At 39.5% G+C, this 22,377-nt stretch overlaps 2 protein-coding genes across 10 annotated transcripts in view; one reads left to right on the forward strand and one right to left on the reverse strand.

Moving 5' to 3' along the window:
* Nucleotides 1-794: 794 nt before the first annotated feature.
* ORC4 (origin recognition complex subunit 4) lies at nt 795-19,563 on the reverse strand. 5 transcript variants are annotated; one of them, XM_028745562.2, is made up of 14 exons: nt 19,409-19,563; nt 14,931-15,000; nt 13,150-13,226; nt 11,885-11,975; nt 10,432-10,507; nt 9,416-9,501; nt 8,578-8,626; nt 7,633-7,784; nt 6,815-6,988; nt 5,438-5,524; nt 3,394-3,502; nt 2,141-2,236; nt 1,985-2,052; nt 795-1,356 (listed from the first exon to the last, which is right to left on the reverse strand). In XM_028745562.2, the coding sequence occupies exons 2-14, from the start codon at nt 14,985-14,987 to the stop codon at nt 1,174-1,176; spliced, it is 1,305 nt and encodes a 434-aa protein (XP_028601395.2). In that variant the 5' UTR covers nt 14,988-15,000; nt 19,409-19,563; the 3' UTR covers nt 795-1,173. The 5 variants fall into 5 exon arrangements, with proteins under 5 accessions (XP_028601395.2, XP_077792021.1, XP_028601403.2 ...); XM_077935895.1 differs by having other exon boundaries at nt 19,451-19,474; XM_028745570.2 differs by lacking the exon at nt 19,409-19,563 and adding an exon at nt 19,244-19,368.
* A 149-nt stretch (nt 19,564-19,712) lies between these two features.
* The window catches only part of MBD5 (methyl-CpG binding domain protein 5), a 105,133-nt gene continuing 102,468 nt past the window's right edge, over nt 19,713-22,377 (forward strand). For 3 of the 5 annotated variants that reach the window (XM_028745507.2, XM_028745516.2, XM_028745497.2), the window contains exon 1: nt 19,713-20,276. The gene's annotated coding sequence lies outside the window, so the exon portion shown is untranslated. The remainder of the gene's footprint in view (nt 20,277-22,377) is intronic. The other 2 variants (XM_077935877.1, XM_028745526.2) reach the window with 2 other exon arrangements.

A 22,377-nucleotide genomic window follows, 5' to 3' on the forward strand; every position in this document is an offset into this window, starting at 1 on the left:
TACCATCATCCCTGGCAATTCTGCTCGGGGATGTTAAGAGTACATGATCATCTAGAGGGCCCCCACTGGAGAAGTAATCTCCAAACCAGGAGCTAGAAACACTCCCCAAACTTTATGAAAATAACCACATGAGCAATAGACCCTGTACAGCTGGAATGAGGAACCTTGGGTCCTGTGGACACAGCCAATGGCCAGAGGTGATACACAGGTGTGTTGCTGAACTACAACTGCTAACAGCCCCCATTTAGCTATGCAACAGTGTAGCCCAAAGGCTTTGAAACAAGGCTCCTTGAAAGCAGTTGGTTTGTGGGGATATTCAAGACTATGATTAAAGCTGAGTTCTCTTTCTCTGAGCAGTGCAGGTTAGGAGCTGAAGGTTATGAAGACTGAAGCTCCACACTCCATTACTGCTCCATTCTAAACTTCCAATTTAAATTGCCCCACGGGTTCACATATATATCCACATATACGTATTTACATTGATATTTTTTTTTGCTAATTATAGTCCCCAATACTGCTAGGTGGTAAGATGGACAATACCTACACAAGAAGGAAAAGCAAAGCCAGCCAGGCAGTTAGCCCAAGTTACCTCTTCTCAAACAGTTGTCCTACAATTTTGATCAGGACTTTAATAGAACTGTTTTCTCTGTATTAACTATTACAGCATCCAAAATAGTTTGCCATCAGCTTCCTGAAGACTTAAGAAAAATTTCAGTATAAGAGTTTAAATAAACACAACTGGTAAACTACCAGAAGAGAGACTGACACAAACAGAATATTTTCCCCGGCTGTAATAAAATAGAAACATTTTCCTTTATTCACTTATTAGACTACAACCAAAAGAAAAAGGTGAACACCAGACTGTATGCAATGCTAGTCATACACAGCGTAGATCCACTGCAACAGACTCAGTCATGCTCAAGCGAATGAATTCACTCCAATCTGGGTATCACCCAGAAAACTGGATTTCTGTTGCAGATCAAAATCCACTTCTTTGGAAATATTAACAAATAAACCAAAGAAAAGAAGGATACACTTTTTAATCAAGTACATTGGGCAGTTGAAGAACATTTTTAAAGGTCATCTTTCAATAGATAACACCGATTTTTCGTCTGGTTTATTTGTACCCAAGTACCACTTTCCAGAATCTCATCAAATATTTCAAATCCACAATCAATTTACTGAAGATGTAGCCCATTGCTTTACATCAGTTGGGCAATTTGGGTAAACCTGCAGAGCATCCATAATTTGGTTGTTGTCCAAAAGAAGATTCATTAGCAAGTATTCTCTCTGTGTGCATATAGATGGTCCTTCTACAGGTTTTATCAATTCAAGATGCAGCAAGTGTTCATAAGCCTAAAAATAAAAAAATCCAAACAAATCATCATTAGAATCTTTTCCCATCATCCACAGATAAAGTCAACATAATTTGCAGTTACAGATATTTTAGATTAGAGTTTGCTACTGAATAAGAATTAAGATGCAGCAAAATCTTGCCTCTATTTTAGGCTGTTTAGTTTCATTTTCTAAACAGCATCTACATCACAAAAAAACCTCATTTGCAGCATAAAAGCTACATGTATGTTTCTTTTTTTTCTCTCCCCCTAATGCCTCAACAAATGAAACGGATTTGTAAAAATGTTACATGGGGGAAAAAATACAAGGCACTACACTTCTGTAAAACAAGAAAATCCTTAATAAAATATTTTAAAAAAGGGGAAAAAAAAAGAAAAAAAAAAGCTACATGTATGCATACAATGTTCACTAGAGGGCAGCAGAGTACTAAATACAATAATGAAAAGACCAAGATAGACAATGACACCTATGTAAAGCATACAACCCTAAAACATTTTAGAATATATTTTTTTTAAAAAATGGGAGCTAAATCTTACAGTTCCAGTTCTTCTTTCAATCTTATTTCAAACTATTTGTCCCCTGTGGCACTAAAACAGAAGGTTTCAAAAGAATGTAGTAAAGTACATACCTTCATAACAACAGGTTTCTCAAAACTGTACACTGTGTGTGCCTTCCTCTGTACAAACCTCTGGTACTCTATATCAAAACAAATACAAATTATATTACACTTTTGTTTTAGAGGTAATAAACTACGCATTTTGTAACGAATCTGATGTCACCTTACCATTATAAACCATCTGAAAATTAAATGGTTCTCCTCCATAAGTATCATTTAAATGTTTCATGGCTATTATGAGGCAGAGTTCCAACACAGACAAACCTATTAGAGAAAGAAGACAATTCTTAATAGCTATTTTCATGGCAGTATAGCTTTTTAAATGCCTAATCTAAAATGTTAACAGCTATTTGAAACTATTTTTATTATTTCTTCCTTCAAGCTTTCAAAAGGAAAGCTGACTTTAAATTTCTAAAATCAAATAAAGGAAAGGAAGTCTACTTGGTCAATTATAACCCTAAGCCTAACATGGTTTTACGCCAAGGTGACAACCTGTTGGGTAGGACCTGCCCCACTCTCTGGGTACGTTGTACAGTGGTACCTCGGGTTACATACGCTTCAGGTTACAGGTGCTTCAGGTTACAGACTCCACTAACCCAGAAATAGTACCTCGGGTTAAGAACTTTGCTTCAGGATGAGAACAGAAATTGTGCTCTGGCGGCGTGGCAACAGCAGGAGGCCCCATTAGCTAAAGTGGTGCTTCAGGTTAAGAACGGGCCTCCAGAACGAATTAAGTTCTTAACCCGAGGTACCACTGTATCCTGTAGTTGTTGGCCAGCAAAGCTTTCCCAGATGGTTCAGAGACTTCTGACTAATAGCCTACAGCTGAGGCTGTGCAAATTCTGGACCACCTCCTGGATGCAGTGTGGGTTTGATGAGGGCCAATAAACTGAGCTTAAGTTCTAGCAAAACAGAAGCACTATGGTTGAGTGGTTCCATTGTCTGGAGCTGCCAGCAGCCTGCACTCCCTTCTAAAGGAACAGCTATGCAGTCTTTTTTGTGGGGAGGGGTCACTCTGGAGTTGCTACTGGCCACTGGTACCCACATCCAGTATAACACCTGTGTTGCAGGAGCTGTACAGGTTGCCAGCACTCTCCTGAGGTCTTACTATTATTAAACATAAAGCCATAAACTCACTGGCGACAGCATACTTAAACCGTTGCCTTATTCCACCTCCCCAGTATTTATGATCTACCACTGAGACATGTCTGATGCTGTGTGGCAGTGTCAAGACTAGCCTCAACAAACCGTGCATTTAGTGCCCACCTCAGTCATCCTTGAGAATCTGGAGATCCACAAAGGATGAAGAGCAAGTGAGGAGAGGGAGAAACACCCAATTGCAGAGCATGTTTCAAAGCATAAAGTGCATTTCAGAACTTGCTCACATAATTTAAGATAGTAAGTACACACTGTCATCTTACCATGTACAATATTTGCTTTAGAGTCCATTCTGCAGTGTTTGCCTGCTTCAAGAAGGTCTGATGCACTGATATACGGGTGAGACACAGTTATACTACTTGAAGCAAGCATCTGAAGACAAAATAATAATTTAAATATTTAATGACTTAAAGTCATTATAAAAGCATCTATAGTTATTTACAATACGAAATAGTTTGTAACATTCAACTGAGAGTATTACTGCAGAATCCATCCAACAGTGCTATATATTGATTGCAATATCCATTTTTAGGATCTTTGATAATTTTACACCTACTTATTTTACTCTTTGAAATAGAAGTAATTTTGGAAACAACACACAATGCTCAGGAGGCAATCAGAAAATGTAATACAATGTTTTATCAGACCAAGAACAACCTAGATGGATTTAAGTCCAATTCGGCTGCATTATAAAGAGGACTACTCTTAAAAAAATTAATGTTTGCAGCGTGGAGATTGGAAAATTGGTACTTACAAGTGAAGGTTCTTTCTGGTTAGTCTGTGAACTCCTATTTTGAAAATAGGCAGAAAATCATGTGACTGGGCTTTTTGGCACTATGCCCTCTCTGAAAGTCCTTCCCAAGTTTGAGGCCACGGCCAATACTGTAGCAGAAAAATACAGTTATAGAAGGAAGTTAAGGGAATAGTGGGTTGTGATGGAGGAATTGAAGAAGTGAAGACCTCTTGTGGTGGAATTTTGAACAAGGTGATGGCCACCCATAAGGGTGAGGGCTCCTTGTTGAAAATATGCACATCTTAGTAAAGGTATGGTCTTGAATACTTCCACACACCAACCAGAAAAAACTTGCACAGTACCAACACTCCATGACTTGTGTAGTGTTGACGATATCTAAGGCAGAATATGTAAAAGCTATGCAAGACCTTCAGTGGGTGAAGCCACTGTACCATGATGAAGGAACATGCAATAGAGCTCTCCCCACAATAGAAACTTCCCTGAGGAAAGCAAAGTGGTGGTCTTGGGGCAGGGGTTTCCTTTGGAGAAAGGGATGCCGCAATTGCTCCTTTTGAAAGGTAGGGAAGAAATGGAGAAGAATTCCTTTGGAGAGGGAATAGTACAAAAAGCCAAGTCACACAATTCTATGCCTGACGAGCAAGCAGGAGCTAATCCACTTTGGATACTGCCCACACCAAAAAGTAAACCCAGTTTTAAAGCAGAATTTCCTCTTACAGACTTAACAAATATTTCTTGTTTAGAAGGAACCAATATATCCTCACTAAAGCTAGTATGCAGGCAGAGAGGAGGGGCAAGAGACAAGCATGAGGGCATGACATGGGTCCCTGGCCTCCTAAGAAATGGTTTATAGAGCCTGGAATGTTATATTCAAACCAGGCCAGAGACAGAACCTTAATAAACTTGTTTCTCTACACAGTTTCTGAACCCAAATCCTGCAGTCAGAATACATAAAACAGAATAAAGGGGAAATATTTAACATTCCTAACTGTATACAGGTCCTTCCAGTGCTTAAGACAGTAAGACATACCAAACATAATAAATGTCATGAGAGTCAACAGGGAGCCTTGTACTGCACAAGCAATGGCTGTGATCATTAGCAAATAGAACTACACATTATTTTAAGACTTCTCTGTATTTATTGCCATCAAAATCTTGAAGTGGTTTGACTCACAAGTACAAACATCACTGAAGTCGGACTTGCAGAATTTTATTAGAACTTAAAAGGCACAGACTTTCCACACTGCTCCACGGGAAAGTGTTGCTATGAGCTAAAGGAGGGGTAATCACCTTCTGCCCTTAAGTGCATCTCCTGAGTGGAACTCTCCTCAGGGAATACTGCTGATGGCAAGAGTGAACTCTGGATCCCATCCTCAGAAAAACATTTACCACTAGAAAAGGGCTAAGCCAGCATGCTGTATCAAAACATATTCCTTTCCATATTAGTTTTCTTTTATATAGTAGTTGTATTAACTCCATTTGTAACTAGAAGTATCAGTTTATTTCCATGAATAGCAGTAAAATGTGAGTCAGAAATAAACGTGCCAAGATCTTACCAACAACATGAAGAGAGACCGCAGGTCTTTACTATAATGGAATTGATTTTGCAGTACATCTTGCACCTTTTGGTCTTCTAAGAGAGACTAAAACATTATTTTCAAAATCAGTAATTTTTAAGCAATCTACTCATCTTAATTCACCTAAAACATTTTTATACAGGTGGTAGGATAACACAGTTGATAAAATAACACAAAGTGATTCAGGGAAGATCACAAACATATAATCTGTTATAATTTATCAAAAGCAAACCATGTGGTTGGTTTTAACAAAAAGATCAGAAAGACGATGCTGGACTATACGGCAGTGAACTGTAAGGGAGATAAAGAGATCTAAATAGAGACTATTATTTGTGGTGCGTCATCCCTTTGGCTTGTACTTATTTTGCTTATATTTATTTAAATTTGTCATGGCCAATGACCAGAACAATAGTTATTTGGATTGGACCAGTAGGATGAAAACTTTGCTCTCAATCACCTTTCAAAGCAAGAACTAAAATACTAATAAAAACTGTTTTTTTCTGCCCAGCTGAAACTTTAGTAAAACTCAGTTTATAGGATGATGTCATTATGTACTAATTTACCTCACTTGGGGGGATTTATATGTACCTGTTTGAAAGGGGTCTTGTATTAAAAATGTGATAAATACAGTAATTTTACCATAGTAGCTCTTCATAACAGTGTTTGAGATCTTCACTCTACAATCTAAATATACTGTATAAAAAAATTGTCTAGTAGAACCTTAGAGACCAACTAAGTTTGTTCTTGGCAAAAGCTTTCGTGTGAGTGCACACTTCTTCAGATACACATCTAGAAGTATGGAAGGCACCACACTGAGCTGCATGAAATGGAAGTCCATCAAACTCACAAAACTAGGTTGTAATCTAGTATTGCAATTTTCAAACTAATTTTTAATTACAGAGGCAGATACCAGTGTTAGATGTACATGGTGCCTGGTTTTGAAAACAGAATGTAGGGAAGCAATAAAATACCTTCAAGTAATACTTGATATGAAATTTTTCTACTCCTTTTAAAATTAGAAATTATGGCTTGTACACAGAACTCTGCTCACACAACAATACTTTCCTTTCCTCTCCTCCCATGCAACTCCAAAAGCTGCTCCAGGGGTCCCCAAACTATCCAGAGCTGATTTTGAGGTCACCAAAGGGGCATTTGCAAGGAAGAGGAGGGGAAATTTCCATTTCACAAGTGGAAGTCTGTGCACTAACAGACACAATAACTTGGATCCTAATTTCTACTAGAAAATGTACATTCCAATGCATTCCTTTTTAAGCTGTATAAGCGCTGTTATCCAGCAGTTTGAAGATCTTCAGCAAGAAATTTCAATTGACTGATTATTACTATTATTTCAATCACCTGTACATTCTTATTCCATTTCTGAATAAAGGACTTTTCTGGAAATACTGCAGGCAGGGATAACTGTTCTTTACAAATATTCAGATATTTTTTAAAATCAAATGAATTCATTAAGTATATTTGCCGGTGTGAAAATCTTGACTTCACTCTCTTCTCCATGAGTTCAAGAATGTCCTAGTGAAAAATTGCAAACAGAACAAAAACGTAAGAAATCTACAAGAAAACATATTGATTGCTAGATAACCTTTTTACTTTTTTTTTTTACTTTTTAAGGATGAAAATTGACCTCAGAATTATGTTTGAGCATTTGCCAGCTCTGCAGAATGACAACTCCAATACATACGTTATAAAACAGTTTATCTGAAATTCTGTATACATAGGTTAAATGCTTGCCACAGAAAATTCTAGAGATCACAGTTACTATCAAATATCTAGGTTAGTTTTCAGTTTATTAGGCATACCAGTGGTGGCAACTTATTTAAATTATTTTTATCTGAATTGTATTATCTATTAAAAATGATTATTTGAACAGGTATTTCATGTTAAGATTTCTCAATCAAACCTCATTAGAAGAACAGAATCTTTTCAACTGACTAAGCTATTTCAACTCCAGTAGCACACACAGGAAGTTCTACTAAGTGTGGTTAAAGTAGCATTCTTTATTTAATAATGAAAATGATTCACAATCCCTAAAAGTCTCTTACTTTTCTCTGCACAGGGTCTCTAGCCAATTAAAGAGAAGCATCTTTACTAGTCATCATCTGAATTTGCATGCACTGGTGGCGACATATATTAAGAGAAAAGTAAATTCATTTTACCAGCCTACAAGTCAGACCAACAACAGCTATAGGTGTCTGTGCTGACTGGGACACATCAAAGAGGTTATACAGCAAAGTCTGGTTCTTATGATGAACAAACAGATCAAACTCATCTAGGATGAACAGCACCGGGCAACTGTGAGCACGGTCACCTAACACATAAAACAAACGGGTAAATATTAGGGACCCAATTCAACTAAGTGGTTCTACACAAAGACTTCCACTAGCTCAACAGGTAATCTCTTTGCAAGCAACTGAAAGAACTGTAACATAACTTGCAATTTAGCAAGAACTTCCAATTCATTGTAAGAAGGCAAAGCCACCTAACATTTCACTTTAGTTCCTTTACTGCAGTAATCAAGTTACAGATTTTCTTACCCACCCTTCACCATAAGGTCCCAGGGAGGGTGTGACAAAACAATGATATAATTTAAAATAGAATGGTACTAATATTTAATGCAGCAGCGGAACTACAATATAAAAAACAGAGAATAACGTTACAAAGATCAGGGTAAAGAGGCACATCTTCAGCATAGGGGGAAAACTGTACCACAAGGATGATAGATGCACCTCAAGCAGGAGAGATTTCCACAATTTAGCAGCTACCAGAGAATACCCACTCCCTAGTGGCCAATCGCAAACTTCTGTGGGACACAGAAATACCAAGAGGGGCTCCTCTGCTGATCTTAATGGTCTGAGAGAAGGAGATAGTAGAGAAGGAGTCAAGCTGTCAGATATTTGGGGCCTACGTTGCTTAGAGCTTTAAATACCAAAGTGTGGTATTTGAACTGAGCCTGCAAACAAACTGGCAACCAGTGCAGCTGCTTAAAACAGGGGTTGTAGAAATGCTAATGGATACCAGTTAGTAATCTGGATAGAGTAGGTATTAGTGTTTGTCATTAACGCCCAATAACGTGTTATTAATCACCAAGAAAATATGTTTACCTCTCTTTAATGCTTCAAGAAGAAACGTGAGGTTTTCTGCAAAACTACCCTAAAAGATAACAACATCTGAATGATTATCTGGTACATATTAAGCTTTAAAATAAAAACATGTAGCAGGATTCACCAAATGAGTGCCTATCTGCAGAACCTATGCACAAACATTCCCATTTGTGCAGCAGGGCTTCCCCTCTCCTCCCACCACCACTGTACCATGTGAAATTGGCTTTTCTTTGGCGCGGGGGGACCCCTAGAACAACACCCCCAGAATCCCATCCATTGTATTTTGTAGAACTGTATGCTATTGCAAAAATAAAAATAAAAATGCAACAGCTTCTACAAAGTGTAATCAGAGCGGAATAATCAGTTGCAGGGGATAAACAGATAAATAACTATATGACTTTTAGAAGACATGTGAAGGCAGCCCTCTACTGGGAAGTTTTTAATGGCTGTTTTATAGTGCTATTAGTATCTTGTTGGGAACCATCCAGAGTGGGGCAACTCAGTCAGCTGGGTGGCATATTAATAATAATATAAAGACCTGCTTCAAGCAAGGACAGGAAAAAAAATGTCACTAAAGGGAAGGGGACAACAAAGGAATGATGACATTTTTTCTGCCTTCAGGTATTTGGGAGCATAACAATAAACAATTAAATAAACAATTAAATAATAAGAACCCAGCTGGTTGTGTTGCAGTCTAAGAAATCTAAAAGGGAGAAATGCATTTGCAATGCCCCTTACATGGTTTTATGATTTTGCAGCATATGGATATACTTACAAGTTGAAAGAGTACAACAATGTGGACTATATATTTTTAAGTACAGCTAAATGTTTTACTTACAAAAACTTTATCTCCAACCACATTTTCTAGATTTAGCTGTCTTGTAATCTCCTTAAGAGCAATTTTATCATTGGTCTGTAGTAACCCTAGAAGACAATTGCAAATACACGTAATATTCTAGATTTGGAAATTCTATAAACCCCACTAGAAAGACAGAAAAAAGAATGCATTTTATATTTCAACAAATAATAGCATCCAAAGCAAATTTTAGAAATGTCATTAAGTATCCAAGGATCACATGCTCATTTTTCTCAAAGATGCATTGGATCCTTAGTTTCAGAATGATGAAAGCTAGCCAGTTCAAGTGCAACAAAGCCTTGTTTGGTATGATATGAGTAAGCCTTGAGCTTGCATACTCCCTTCTCCAACTCCTTCACCTCACACATTCAAATCCTGTCTAGATGCCCCTTGAACAAGACCTACAGACTACGGCAGGGTTTGCAATTCTTGGAAGGAAAGTGCAAACCTGTTTGCCTGTTCAGATTGACAACAAACTATGGTTTGTGCTAAACAGTAAGTTGTTGAATCTTGATCACATGGCATATTCTCAACCCTTTAAAGCAACCCATTGTTAAAACTGATAATATATGGTGGTATCCAACTTCCAGGTGTGAACAGGATGAACTTCCACTTATGCACCATGACTTTCATTTTCTCTCCTCCCTCTGTAGCCTGCTCCTGGCAATCTACCCTGGGTGGTTAGGGGATCATCTGGAGCAGACTTGCAACAGGGGTGCAGAGTGGGTAATAGAAATTCCATTGCACATGTGGATGTCTGCTCACATGAGGCTATATACTTGGTTTTTATAAAGCTACCCTATGTTAACATAGCTTTTATGTTAACACAGCTTTTAAAGAGCTTTTATGTACAATTCTATCTCTGCTGTCAGTAGATACTATGGCTACAATAAGTACAATCCCTTGCAATTGTTAATTGAAATAAATCAGTACAAAATTACAAGGCTCAATTAGCACTATCTTCAAGGAAATTCAGCTGATGTGACCAAATTACATACCATTTAAATGAACTTGTAAGATGTTTTCTCTTACTTCCTTTACTTCCATGAGCTTCTTTAAGACATGACATGTTAACTAGGAAGAAATAAAACAAAACATAAATTCTTATGCCATATGCTTACTACATAGTATCAGGATTTAAAACTGAAACAAGTTTTTATGAGCATGACTTATACTATTATAATAGCAAAAATTGAAAATCTGTTTATAGAAGGGACTGGATTCCAGCACAGAATTTGGGAGCAGGGGTGGGGAGAGCTGAGAAGAGAAGAGAAGGATTTCTACTTATTATTCCACTGTACCCCATGGTGCTAAAAGTCTGCACTGGTGGGTTGGGGTAACTTCTGGGACAGAACGGAAATCTGTAGAAAGAAACTGCCATAAACCTATTCCTGCTTCTATCTGTGGCACTCCCAATGGATTTAAGTCCTTTCTGTGCATAGAAAGTTTCATTTGAACCTGAACAAATAATTATTCAATTAGATTTAAGACTACTTCTGGTTTCCAATAAAGAACATATTAAAACCGCAACCTTTTAAATGCATCAAGTGGAATGTATCATTTGTTGCAGCTTTTAAAAGTTATTTCATAATTGCAACAAATGAAAAAAACAATGGTATGACAGAGGAAAAATAGTAGAGATTTGCTCCTATTCCAGGTGGCCTGTGCCTTCCTACAACAGGGCTATCTACCAGTAAGCGCCTTGTGGGAAAGATCCTGACAATTATTTTTTGATATTGTCTTCATTGTTTTATTTTGGTTTTACATATAAGGATTTGTATCATTAAAAATGGATATAAATAAATATAATAACAAATAAAAGCAAGGGATTCAAAGTATCAATTCCCTACATGGTATTAGTCAGGAAGCATGCCAAAGAGTTAAATTTGCAGCCAATGGTATTCTGATCCCCCTGCATCTTCCTCAAATCCCAAGAGGATATGGGGATCCTTCAGAACAGCCTGAGAAGGTGGAAAGGATGGAGGAGAACATACTTGTTCTCCCTCCCCTTACTGGATGGATACCATAGAATATAATCCTATCAAAACTAGAAAATAAAGCTTAATTAGAAAACAGTTTTATTTATGAAGTTTAGAAAGGATTTTTCTAGTCAAGAGACCTAAAAAAATCAATATAGAATAAAAGGTAGAAACTCTAATAAAATAACACATTAAGAAGCTAAAGCATCTCAAAGGTTTGAAAGAAAGCGCACAACTAAACAAGTTAAAGCAAGGTTAAAGGCTCTGAGAGTCACATTCTGTGTACCAAAAATACATAGGCTGGTGAACTCGGTTTAACATCATTATGAAATAAATTTCTTCCCTCTCACCACAAAGCCAGCATTTGATTTATAAGAAAACGAATTTCACTGATAATTTTCATGCAGTACATTAAGTTACAACTTTCCACATGGGACTCAATATATAAAAACTAAATGGAATTAAATATTACCAGAGTCTTCCCTGATCCCCGAGGTCCAATAATGAGTACAGAGTTGCTTTCACCATTGATAGCAGTACGTTTCAGAAGCTCGAGTAATTGTCTGAGTAAAGGATGAGGAGAGAGAGAATGAGGAATACAAATAACTTTAGACCTGGAATAATTTCAGATATCAAATTTCATCTCAGAGAAACAAAATCACATTATTTTTAAAAAGTCTCAGCCCACCTCCCTTTACCCATCCGGAAAACACATTATGACACCAAGAAATAGAACAGAACAGATTTGTCTGTGCAATTGTCATTTAAATGCTTTTCTGATTCTCAAGAAGCTAGCTTTCTTCTTGGAAGGAAAAAAAAGGACAGTTAATTAAAAAACAAATCTTTACTGACAAATTCTAACCCTAGATTTATAGGCTCTGTAAGTATATCTCTAAGCTTGTTAAAAAATTAGGTACAAACTTATTTTAATAAGTAGGGTAATTTTGACTAGCTTTATACAGTGGTACCTCGGGTTAAGAACTTAATTCGTTCTGGAGGTCCATTCTTAACCTGAAACTGTTCTTAACCTGAAGCACCACTTTAGCTAATGGGGCCTTTCTGTTCTCATCCTAAAGCAAAGTTCTTAACCCGAGGTACTATTTCTGGATTAGCGGAGACTGTAACCTGAAGCGTCTGTAACCTGATGCGTCTGTAACCCAAGGTACCACTGTACTTGATTTCATATCATTTTAATGGTTATTAACTATTCAATTTTTTTTAAAAAATGATGAAAGAGTTTCTGCTGTCTTCTCTTCAACAACACATTATTTACTGGCGGGAACCTAGATTACACTTCTTTTTGAGCCCTGTGTAAGGTTAAGTGATGATGCGTTAGGATTAGAACCCCTCATCCTCCTTAATGTAATAGCTGCTATGGTGCTGACGAGACCATGTTACTGAAAAGGATTCCGGGACAAGTATGGCTGTTGCTTTTCTACCATGTTCAGTGAAATGATCCATTAAGGCTGGGAGGGCAATGGCACTGTGATGGCCACTGTGATGATCCAATGAAAACAGAGCTTTCATTTGAGGTATGCCATAAGAACCACTGGGAACATTTCCTCCCTCGCTATGAATATGTTTTAGTCTTTTTAGAGTCCCTTTGAGGATGGGTAAGAAACCAGTATTTGGGGGACAAATCTTTGAAATCTTGTTATCTACTAAATTTGCAGTTTAAAGTTCACAAGATCAGTAAAGGGGTTATCTGAAACAAACATAAATACACTGTTTCCTTACTTGTATTGCAGCTCAGTTCCAAACAACTTCCCATTTTGACTCTGGTGACAGAACCTTTCACGCAATATTCTTTGTACCTGCATATATTGAGTTATAGAGACATCAAATATGTACAGCACAACCAGCTGTCATTTAACAATTTTCTCTTATCCTGTGGAAGTTGGTAAGCTACAAATTTGTTATTGATTTATTTTCACAATTTATATCTTGCCATTCTCCTTCTGGGTCCCAAAACAGCTTACAAAATGCAAACATAGAATATAAAACATAAATTAAACATAGATTAAAACATCAAAGAAGCATTCATGGTAAAAATGCCTTATGGAATAAAATAGTTTTAATCAGGTGTCTGCAACTTATAAGGGATGGTACCTGCTTGATTTCTAGTGGGAGGAGGATTAATAAAGTACAGGTCCAACCAGAGCAGGCAACCGGCCTTTCTCCCATATCCCAGGATTCAGACTCTGCTTACTGGCCTAACTGCATCTAGGCACTAGTCCAGGTCTTTAACAACATCTCAGTTCAGATGTAACAGAGATGGATATAATCAGCATACTGATGACACCTTGCCCCTAGACTCCTAATGACCATTCTCAACAGCTTCATATAGATATTAAACAGTACTGGGAACAAAATATTACCCGAGGGGACCCCATAATGTAACTTCCATGGCCCCAAATAACTGTCTCCCAATGCTACTTTTGGACACGACCCTGAAGTAAAAACGGAACCGAACTCTCCAGATCTTCAGTGTAAGAAGATTGAAGAAGGGCCTTAATGATCACAGGGTCCAGGATGGTTCAGAAAGCACCATCCATTGGTGGAACCAAGGCTGATTCAGTCCCAAACTCAGGACTGATTCCAGATTGCACTGGATCTAGTCAGTTCATCTAGAAACACCTGCAGTTGCTCCGCCATGAACCTCTTTATCACCTTACACAAAAATGGAGTATTAGCACTAGTTTGATAGTTCTTATATTCCACTGTTGTTCTGTCCACTTCCACCCTCAGACTGAAAAATGTTCCCCACCCTGCTATAGTACAAATTTCCAGGATTCTTTATAGTAGGGATGCAGTTACATAGGAACATTGCAAATGGCATATACCAAGTCAGACCATTGGTCATCTATCTCAGCAATGTATTTTCTGACTGGCAGTGTCTCTCCGGGGTTTCAGACAAGGAGGTTTCCCAGTCCTGTCTGATGATGCTGGAGACTAAATTTGGAACTAAAGTTTGGTGGACAGAGCAAATCATGTGATCTACCTACTGCGTTATGACCCCACCCCAGCTAAACATTAACAAGCAGTAGCCACGGCATTAGTTCGTGACACACAAACACATATACACTCCAGAAATTATCTAGTTATGCAATTATCTAGGTATGTAATTGTGGAAGTGGGCTTCTACACATGGATTCCCTTACTGGATTAAGGAACATACAGAGAAGAATTGAGGGTGTTCTTGCTGGTTTACACATGAAGACCTTGGTTTGTATGTGCAGCTGTAAGCGACTGCATTGGTGCTGCATTTACAAATCCAATCAGATGGTAAGCAGAATTTGTTTTGGTAGAATTTATCAAAGGAGTTTGTGTGAGAGAGATTTATACACACTTAAAAAGAGTGAGAGACTGACTGAATCCACATCTCTCCACAAATGCATCATTTGTACATACACGAGTCGCAAAAGAATCGACATGTGCAATTAGGACATACATACTTGTCAGCAAACCCTCCCCCTCATTTAAAACTTTGTTTCTCCTATTCAAGCAATTATACTAACCTTTGATATGCATTCCCCATTTGTAAAGCTATCCTCCTTTAGCTTGCGTTTGCTCATTGTAATTCAAGCCCTAAAAGAGAAACATTTCGCGTTACAGCAGAACTTCCTCACACATAAGACTGGCATTGCATCGTTTTATGGTTCAACAGAAGCCTGAAATGTGCATATCTGTGGACCCCAAATAAGCTATGGGCCACTACAAATCATATGCATCACACTGGAAGATTATTCTCTGCAAGAAGTCTTAAAATTGTGTTTAGTTTTAAACTTAATTTTCTTGCAAGCAGGGCTGGTGCCAAGTTGGAAGGGGCACTGAATAAGATGCTCAGTGATCCCTCAAAAATGAAAACAGTGTAGATGCTTTGCCCAGTGCTTTTCTTCTCAGTGCCAGGTTTAGCTCCACCCATCATCTCTGCAGTGGTCCAATGCTGTTCAGTGCTGCTTTCCACACTGACAGAATTAACTAAACAGGCTGGGCAAGCAGCAATAGGGGCAGCTGGTGGAACTCAGTCCACCACTGAGGAGAAGTGCAGGGCAAAACATTCACAACAGCTACTGCCATCCTCATTTCCTCAGAATATTTCTGGGCCCCATCATAGCAGGGCTCAGACACTTTGGGAATAAAACAGGGCAGCAGCTATGCAGCCTTACCCAGTGCCTCACTTCACACCACCTGACTGACTACATGTCACCATTCAGAAAGCAAGAGAGAGTACGCATGTCAGCATCTGCCCAAACCATGATCTGTGTGAAAGTGATATGAAGTGTAAAGCTCAGACACTAATTTCATTTCTTTGGAAAATACACAGATGCAAAAGGGACTGTGAAATCTTCACCCTGAAACAAGACATGGACTCCAATTAATATACCCCAACATTCACACTACATATTTCAAGCAAATATAAAATGTTGGGCTAGGCACAACATTAAAGCATCTCTTTCCTGGGTACGTATCATCTGGGGTAACCCAAAGCTAAGCCTTTACAATCATACCTTGGGATAAATACGCTTCAGGTTGAGCGCTTTCGGGGTGTGCTCCGTGGCGACCCGAAAGTAACAGAGTGTGTTACTTCCGGGTTTCGCCACTCGTGCATGCGCAGATGGTCAAAATGACGTCACGCACATGCGTGGAAGCGGCAAAACGCGACCAGTGCAGACGTGCTGTCGCGTCTTACGTTCTGTTTGGGATGCGAACGGGGCTCCGGAACGGATCCCATTCGCATCCCGAGGTACCACTGTATATCTATTTTGCCCATAATTGAGTGCATCATGAATAAAAGCTCTTCACAAGTTTTGGGCTCAATACAACACTGAGATGGGCTTATGTCAGGTGCATATGACTCCAGGGTGCAAAACCCCCATTTTCTTCCTACTTACATATATTGGCCTAGGATCATCATGCTTGAACAGTACCTTGAACAAAAATAAACTTGGGATGGGCACAGTAGCTATGTTCAAACCACAGTTTAGCATAACATGACAAGCCACGCCTAGCCTTTGGCTCAAACCTTTCCTCCTGTGTAGTTACTTCTAATTCAGCATAGCTTGCCACCTTCCTCAGAGTTGTGGTTTTAAAAGTACAGCTGCAAAAACCACAGTTTAAAGTTGGCTTGTTTAAAACTAACCACAATTATTGCTAACCACATTTTGTTGGTGTGGACAACATGGCAAAATATACTTAGCTACCTTGTTCACATAATGTTAAACCATGGTTGAACATAGTCACAGCTAGGGCAAGTCATATGGGACCATCTCCCAGTTCCAGGGGTTCTAATGTGTGGTGACTCAAAGCTGATTTTGGGAAGGGAAGTGTGCAAATTTCAGTACCTTATTTAACTGAATACAATAAAAGACCACACCTTACTCTTATGCACCTAGTTTTAATCAATACTTTTCAGAAAAGATAACACAGCCAGATGCTTTAAACCAATTATTTTATTAATTTATATCCCACCTTTCTTGCATAATGGAACCCAAGGCAGAAGACAGGTTGCTGACATTAAGACTATGTAGTTTTCTGTTTGCCCCAATGCTTTCCCTGGGGAAAATTGACTTTTACTGCTGAATCGGAACAAACATCAATACGCAGAAAGCAGTGGGACAAGCAGAAGTAGAGACAAGCCCGTATAGCTCAGGAAAAAAACCTAGGACTTGAAAAGCAGTAGTGATAGCCACAATAAAGAGATTAATTTACTCCAGTGCTAATTTTGGATTCAGTTTTGTCTTTAGGGGGAAAGGGGGGGGGGACTTTATAGTAGGCAGTCTCCAACAAAATGTTAACCTCAATTTATTTATTTTTATTTTTTTTAAATTCAAAATTATAACAAGACATATTATCCAAAAACATATCACCCTTATTCCCCCCCCCCCATTTTTCCTCCCTTCCCCTCCCCCTCAGAACCCCACCCCCCAACTTCCCTCAGTTCCAGTCCTTGGTTTCTCTAATAATGCTGTTTTCTGCATGTTACAAAGTTGTATAGATCCTTAAACTGTTTAGCTAATTATTATCAGTAAAAAAATTTCTGAATGTTTATTCAAAACCTGCCAAAACCCAATCCACTTCAGTTTACTCATCTCATACCAGCTGGCCATATATATATCACAGTCCTCCATTTCTGATCTTTGTTTATAACTTCATAATTTTATCACCACAGTATTATATTTATATAGCACCATCAACTGTCGCCTGGCAGTAGCAATTCCATCAGGCTATCTCAGAAGGAGAGATGGGAAATAGGGCTCATCCCATCAGCTCTGCTGAAAGACCAACCCCATCAAATGTCTCTGATGCCAACCAATCTGTTTCTATACTAGCTAGTCACTGTAGGAACTACTGTTTGAATTGGTGCCTGAGTTTGCTTTCCCTTTTCCATCTCTGTCCCTTGTGTGATTTGTTTTTTTACTGTGAGCCTCTAGGCAGGGACCGTCTTGTTTTAATTCATTTTATGCAAGCCACTCTGGGAGCACTTTTTGGTTGAAGTGGGGATGCAAATGCTCTAAACAAACAGACATGATACTTTACAAAGAACAAGAAACCAGGTCCCTACCCTGAGGGGCTTACACACTATAATTTTCAACTGGAAGTCTGGCAGGAGCAATTTACGCAACACATGTCAAGTCATACCGAGGGCTGAAATGGAAGAAGGATGTGCTGTCAATTACAGCAAAGTCAAGACACTTCAGAAATAATGCATGTGCAATTTATGCCACCTACATACACTTTACATATGTCAACACTCAGCCAGCCTCTAATTCCTATATTTGTCCTCAATACTTAATAGTTTCTCTATCCATTGGGAGGCAGGGAGAAGAAGCTACAGGTGAAACAATGCAGAAGAGCTGAAGGCTGCTGTTGAAGCAGCCTGGTCTTTCATAACACCTCAGCAGTGCCACAGGCTGATAGCATCCATGCCACACCGCATTGAGGCAGTAATTGATGCAAAGGGAGCCCAAACCAAGTACTGAGTACATATGCATGTTTCTACTTCTCAGAGGTCCAATATCGCTCTATTTGCAATCCTTGTTTTGCCGATTTCATTTACTATTCTAATTTTCTGAGACTATTAATTTGGGGTTTTCATCAGCTGTATGCCATGATAATCACAATGATAACAAATAAAGGCTTGACATATCTCACTTTGCATGTCCTGAGTCTATATCATCTATTAGTTTCACCTTTTAAGTTGAATTACTGAAATAAATGAACTTTTCGATATTCTATATGGCTGCTGTAACTTTGACAGGGCTGGCACGTAAATGCAAAAAAAGGTGCTTAAACTCAAAATACACCATGGGCATGATGTCGTCAATGTCAAGAACAGATTATAATCAAGAGGGCTGCAAATAGTATTATCCGGGACTAGCCTGCCTAGGTCCCTGCAGAATCCCACCAGGGTGTCCAGCCTTCCAGCCGCTTCTTCCCCCCCACTGTGCATATTTAACCACCGCCCCTGCTAATATCCTGCCTTGGGCTTAATGACACCATGGCCGTGTCCCGTTCTCACAACCCACCTACAGATCCTTATTCCTTAAAAAAAAAAAGGTGGGGACGAGAGCCCCCACCCAGCCCACCACTATTTCGCCTTGAGGAAAAGAGCAGCCCAACACGCCTTCCCAGCTTATAGGGTGAGAGGGCAGCTGCAAGAGCCGTTGAACCGCTTCAGAACCACCGTCCCGTTTTAAAAAACCAACACCAAAAAAAACCGAAGCCAAGGTGAGGCATTTTAAATTGAGCCCCGCCCTCCTCCACGCAGCTCCCGCGCGCTCACCTTCCCCCCACCCTCCTCAAAACCACGTCCTGGACTGACCGTTACCTGCGACGCTCACACGCAACTCCCGAGCGAGCGAGCGCGCGCCTCTTCCCCCCCCCAACCCCCGTCACTCTCGCTCTCGGCTCCCGCCCGCCGCCGTTACTCCGAGCTCCCGCCGCCAAGCTCTGATGAGTGCCCTCCCGGCAACCTCCGCGCGCGCGCTAGCACCTCTATCACGTGACCCCCGCGTGAGGGCGCCGATCTATTTACAAGCGCAGCGGCTCCGAGTCAACGGGTTTCCTGCGTCTCTTTCTCAGACTCTACTCCTCTTCGCCTCCGCCCATTGGCTTACTTCCGCCTTTGCCCTCTTGATTTCCCCTCCCGCAATTTCCGGTCTCCCCTCTTTTTTTTTTCTTTTTTCCCTCCCCCTCCCCTTTTCTCCTCCCACCTTCACGGAATCCTTTTCCGGGTTCGCTTGCGGCGCGCGGCATTGTGGGAGGCAACCTTTTTTCCCTCCCCCCCTCCTTCAACCCAGCAAGCTCCCTTGGGGCGCATGCGCAGTGACAGCCTCCCATCTTTCTCTCAGCCAGAACCAGAGCCTCAGCAGCAGCGGCAGCAGCTGATGATGAAGAAGAGAGGGAAGGGGGGGAGATTGGGGAACCTTTTATTTATATTGTTAAAGGGACAGAGCACTAATTCCACCTTGAATTGGTTTGCGGGGAGGGCTCGGCCTGAGGAGATTTGAGTTTCTCCCCCACCCGCAGCCTAGCTAGAGGATCCCAGAGAGAGACAGTGAGAGAAGGAGAGTTTCTTCCCCCGCTTCGGCCGTCAGAGGAGAGAGAGAGAAGAGAGCTAAAGCCTCTTAGCAACACAGTCCCCCCTCTCCTCCTCTTACTACTATTGCTGCTGCTGCTGCTTTTTGGCCCTGGCTGGAGACACCTCACCACACACACAGCAGGAGCAGCAGCAGAAGCCAGCTCTCTCTCCCCCCCCCCCCTCATCCCCCTGCTCTCCCCTCCTCCCCCTTTATTACCCTTTGTGTGTGTCTCTCTCTCCACTGCTCCAGGAAAGGAAATAAAAGTGGGGGGCAGCTAAGGTAAGCCTATCTGGGTATGGGAGAAGGAGGTAAGGCGAGCAATGCCTGCTCCTGCTCCACAATTTCACTCTTGAGGCAAGCAGATCTGGATTGCTGGTGGGAGGGGGGTTGTTTCTCTCTCTCTTTTTACTTTTGACTATAAGAAGCGGTTTGATTGTTTCCTGGTTGGTTATATTTGGGTTTGGGGGTTTGCTTGGGTTGGGGGGGTTTTTTGAGAGAGAGATGCAGAGTGAAAGGTATCAGCATTGTGTTCTGATCTTGGCCAGTACTGTAGAGGATATTTGTATATTATAATTTGCTCACTCGTTGGGTAAAGGAAAATGCCACATTCCATGCTCTTGTCTAGTGTTTATTTATTCCTTCCTACGTAATCAAGTGTCATTGATTTTTGTTTTATTGCTTTGGGTTTTTTTGTTCCACGTTGATGCTTTGCTTCTGGGCATATACAAAAAGTCTTCCAATCTGCTGTTCTTATATAGTATATGTGGGGATATCTATATCTAAATATAGATATATAACTACTTACTGTTGGTAGTGGTCTTGGGAACTTTCTGCTATGTAGAGAGACAGATGTTGACTCAAAGGGTGACTTGGAAAAGGCTTTTCCCTGAAGTGTCTACATAGTATTTGAATATTTTGTATTTAAGATTGGCAGTATGAAATAGAAGCACCTGATTGTGTATGGTTAATTTGTTTAGGTTATGTCACTTTTGAGATCCTGACTTTGCAAAGGGTTTTATACTTGCTCAAAATAATAACTAACACATCTATTTAGCATGTTTGTGATCCATGAAATGAAGCAGGTTCGAATAACATTACATGAAGTAAATATTGTTAATGCCATTTTCAGTGTCACCTGTTTCTGCTGAGACCTCTCATTTGTTTTTATTAAGGACTTAAGAATCAAACTTTCCATTTTACCTGATCATAAAAATTAAAGCCAATCCTATATATATTTACTTATTTATAAATCCCATTGATCTGGAGTAAAACTTTGTTGTAAGGGTGCAATTTGCCCAGTTTAAATTCTATTTAGTACTTTGCAAAAGTGGAATAGAAGCTTGGAAAATATGGTGATTATTGCAAGTCACATTTGGTACAGTTTTGGCAGCTCTGTTGTGGAGTTATTGTCTTTGTGTTTTTATTCTGAAATAGTTTAAAGTAGGAGGATATTTACTAAAGCTGCAATGTGTGTTTGAACTGTGAAATGTGCACAGATGGCCTATGCATTTCAATAGGCCCAGGGAATCTGACCAAAGTAACATGCAGCTTGATATGTGATGCTTCTCTACTATTTGAAGTCAGCAAGTGATTCTGGCCTTCTGAATACTTTCTTTGATAACATGATTTGTTGGCAAAAAGTACCTTTTCTAATCTTAATGGCAACATAAAACTTGTACTTTTGATCAGGTCAGATGTCTGGTGAAAAACAAATGTGGAAAGTCAGTGGAAAAGCTTCAGCTGTAACTCTGAAGGACAGCTTGCCTTCAGTATTCAGAGTGCTAAGCAAGATAACTTTCTGTTGAAGAGGGGGGAAGTATTTTATATGGATACATGTGAAGTAGTGATCCATTTATATAGATACTGGGTTTTTTTAAACACAATTTTAATCTTATTAAAAGCTGGGCACTTTAGTTTAGTTCTGGAACAGCCTATGGGTTTTAATTGTTCTGTTTTTTTCTGTTATGGTACATCACACCCATAGAGAAACCTGAGTTTGGTTCACTTTAACTTCAGGTACTGTGCTGTCTTAAGGTTTGTTGGTATCCAAATTGGACTGTGGAACATTAACAACATAAATATGGAATTATTTTCATTTCTTTACTGATGGAATAATTGTAAGTGTTGATAAATAATATGATACAGCTTTGATTATTTATTCATTAATAACGTATGTTTTTAGTGCAGTAATCTGAATCCCTTCAGTGAACTGATCTTAACACTTTCAGTTCTAAGCATACTTTGAATTCACAGGAACTTTTTTTTCATTAGACTTCATTCAAAGTGAATAGATTTATGATCAGAACCTGATTCTCTAATTCTGTGTATGTATACATGAGAATTGGATTCATTGAGTATTGCAAAACCTACTCTGAAGTAA

This window comes from Podarcis muralis, chromosome 1 (genome assembly GCF_964188315.1).
Source record: "Podarcis muralis chromosome 1, rPodMur119.hap1.1, whole genome shotgun sequence".
In the NCBI taxonomy this organism is placed as follows: domain Eukaryota; kingdom Metazoa; phylum Chordata; class Lepidosauria; order Squamata; family Lacertidae; genus Podarcis; species Podarcis muralis.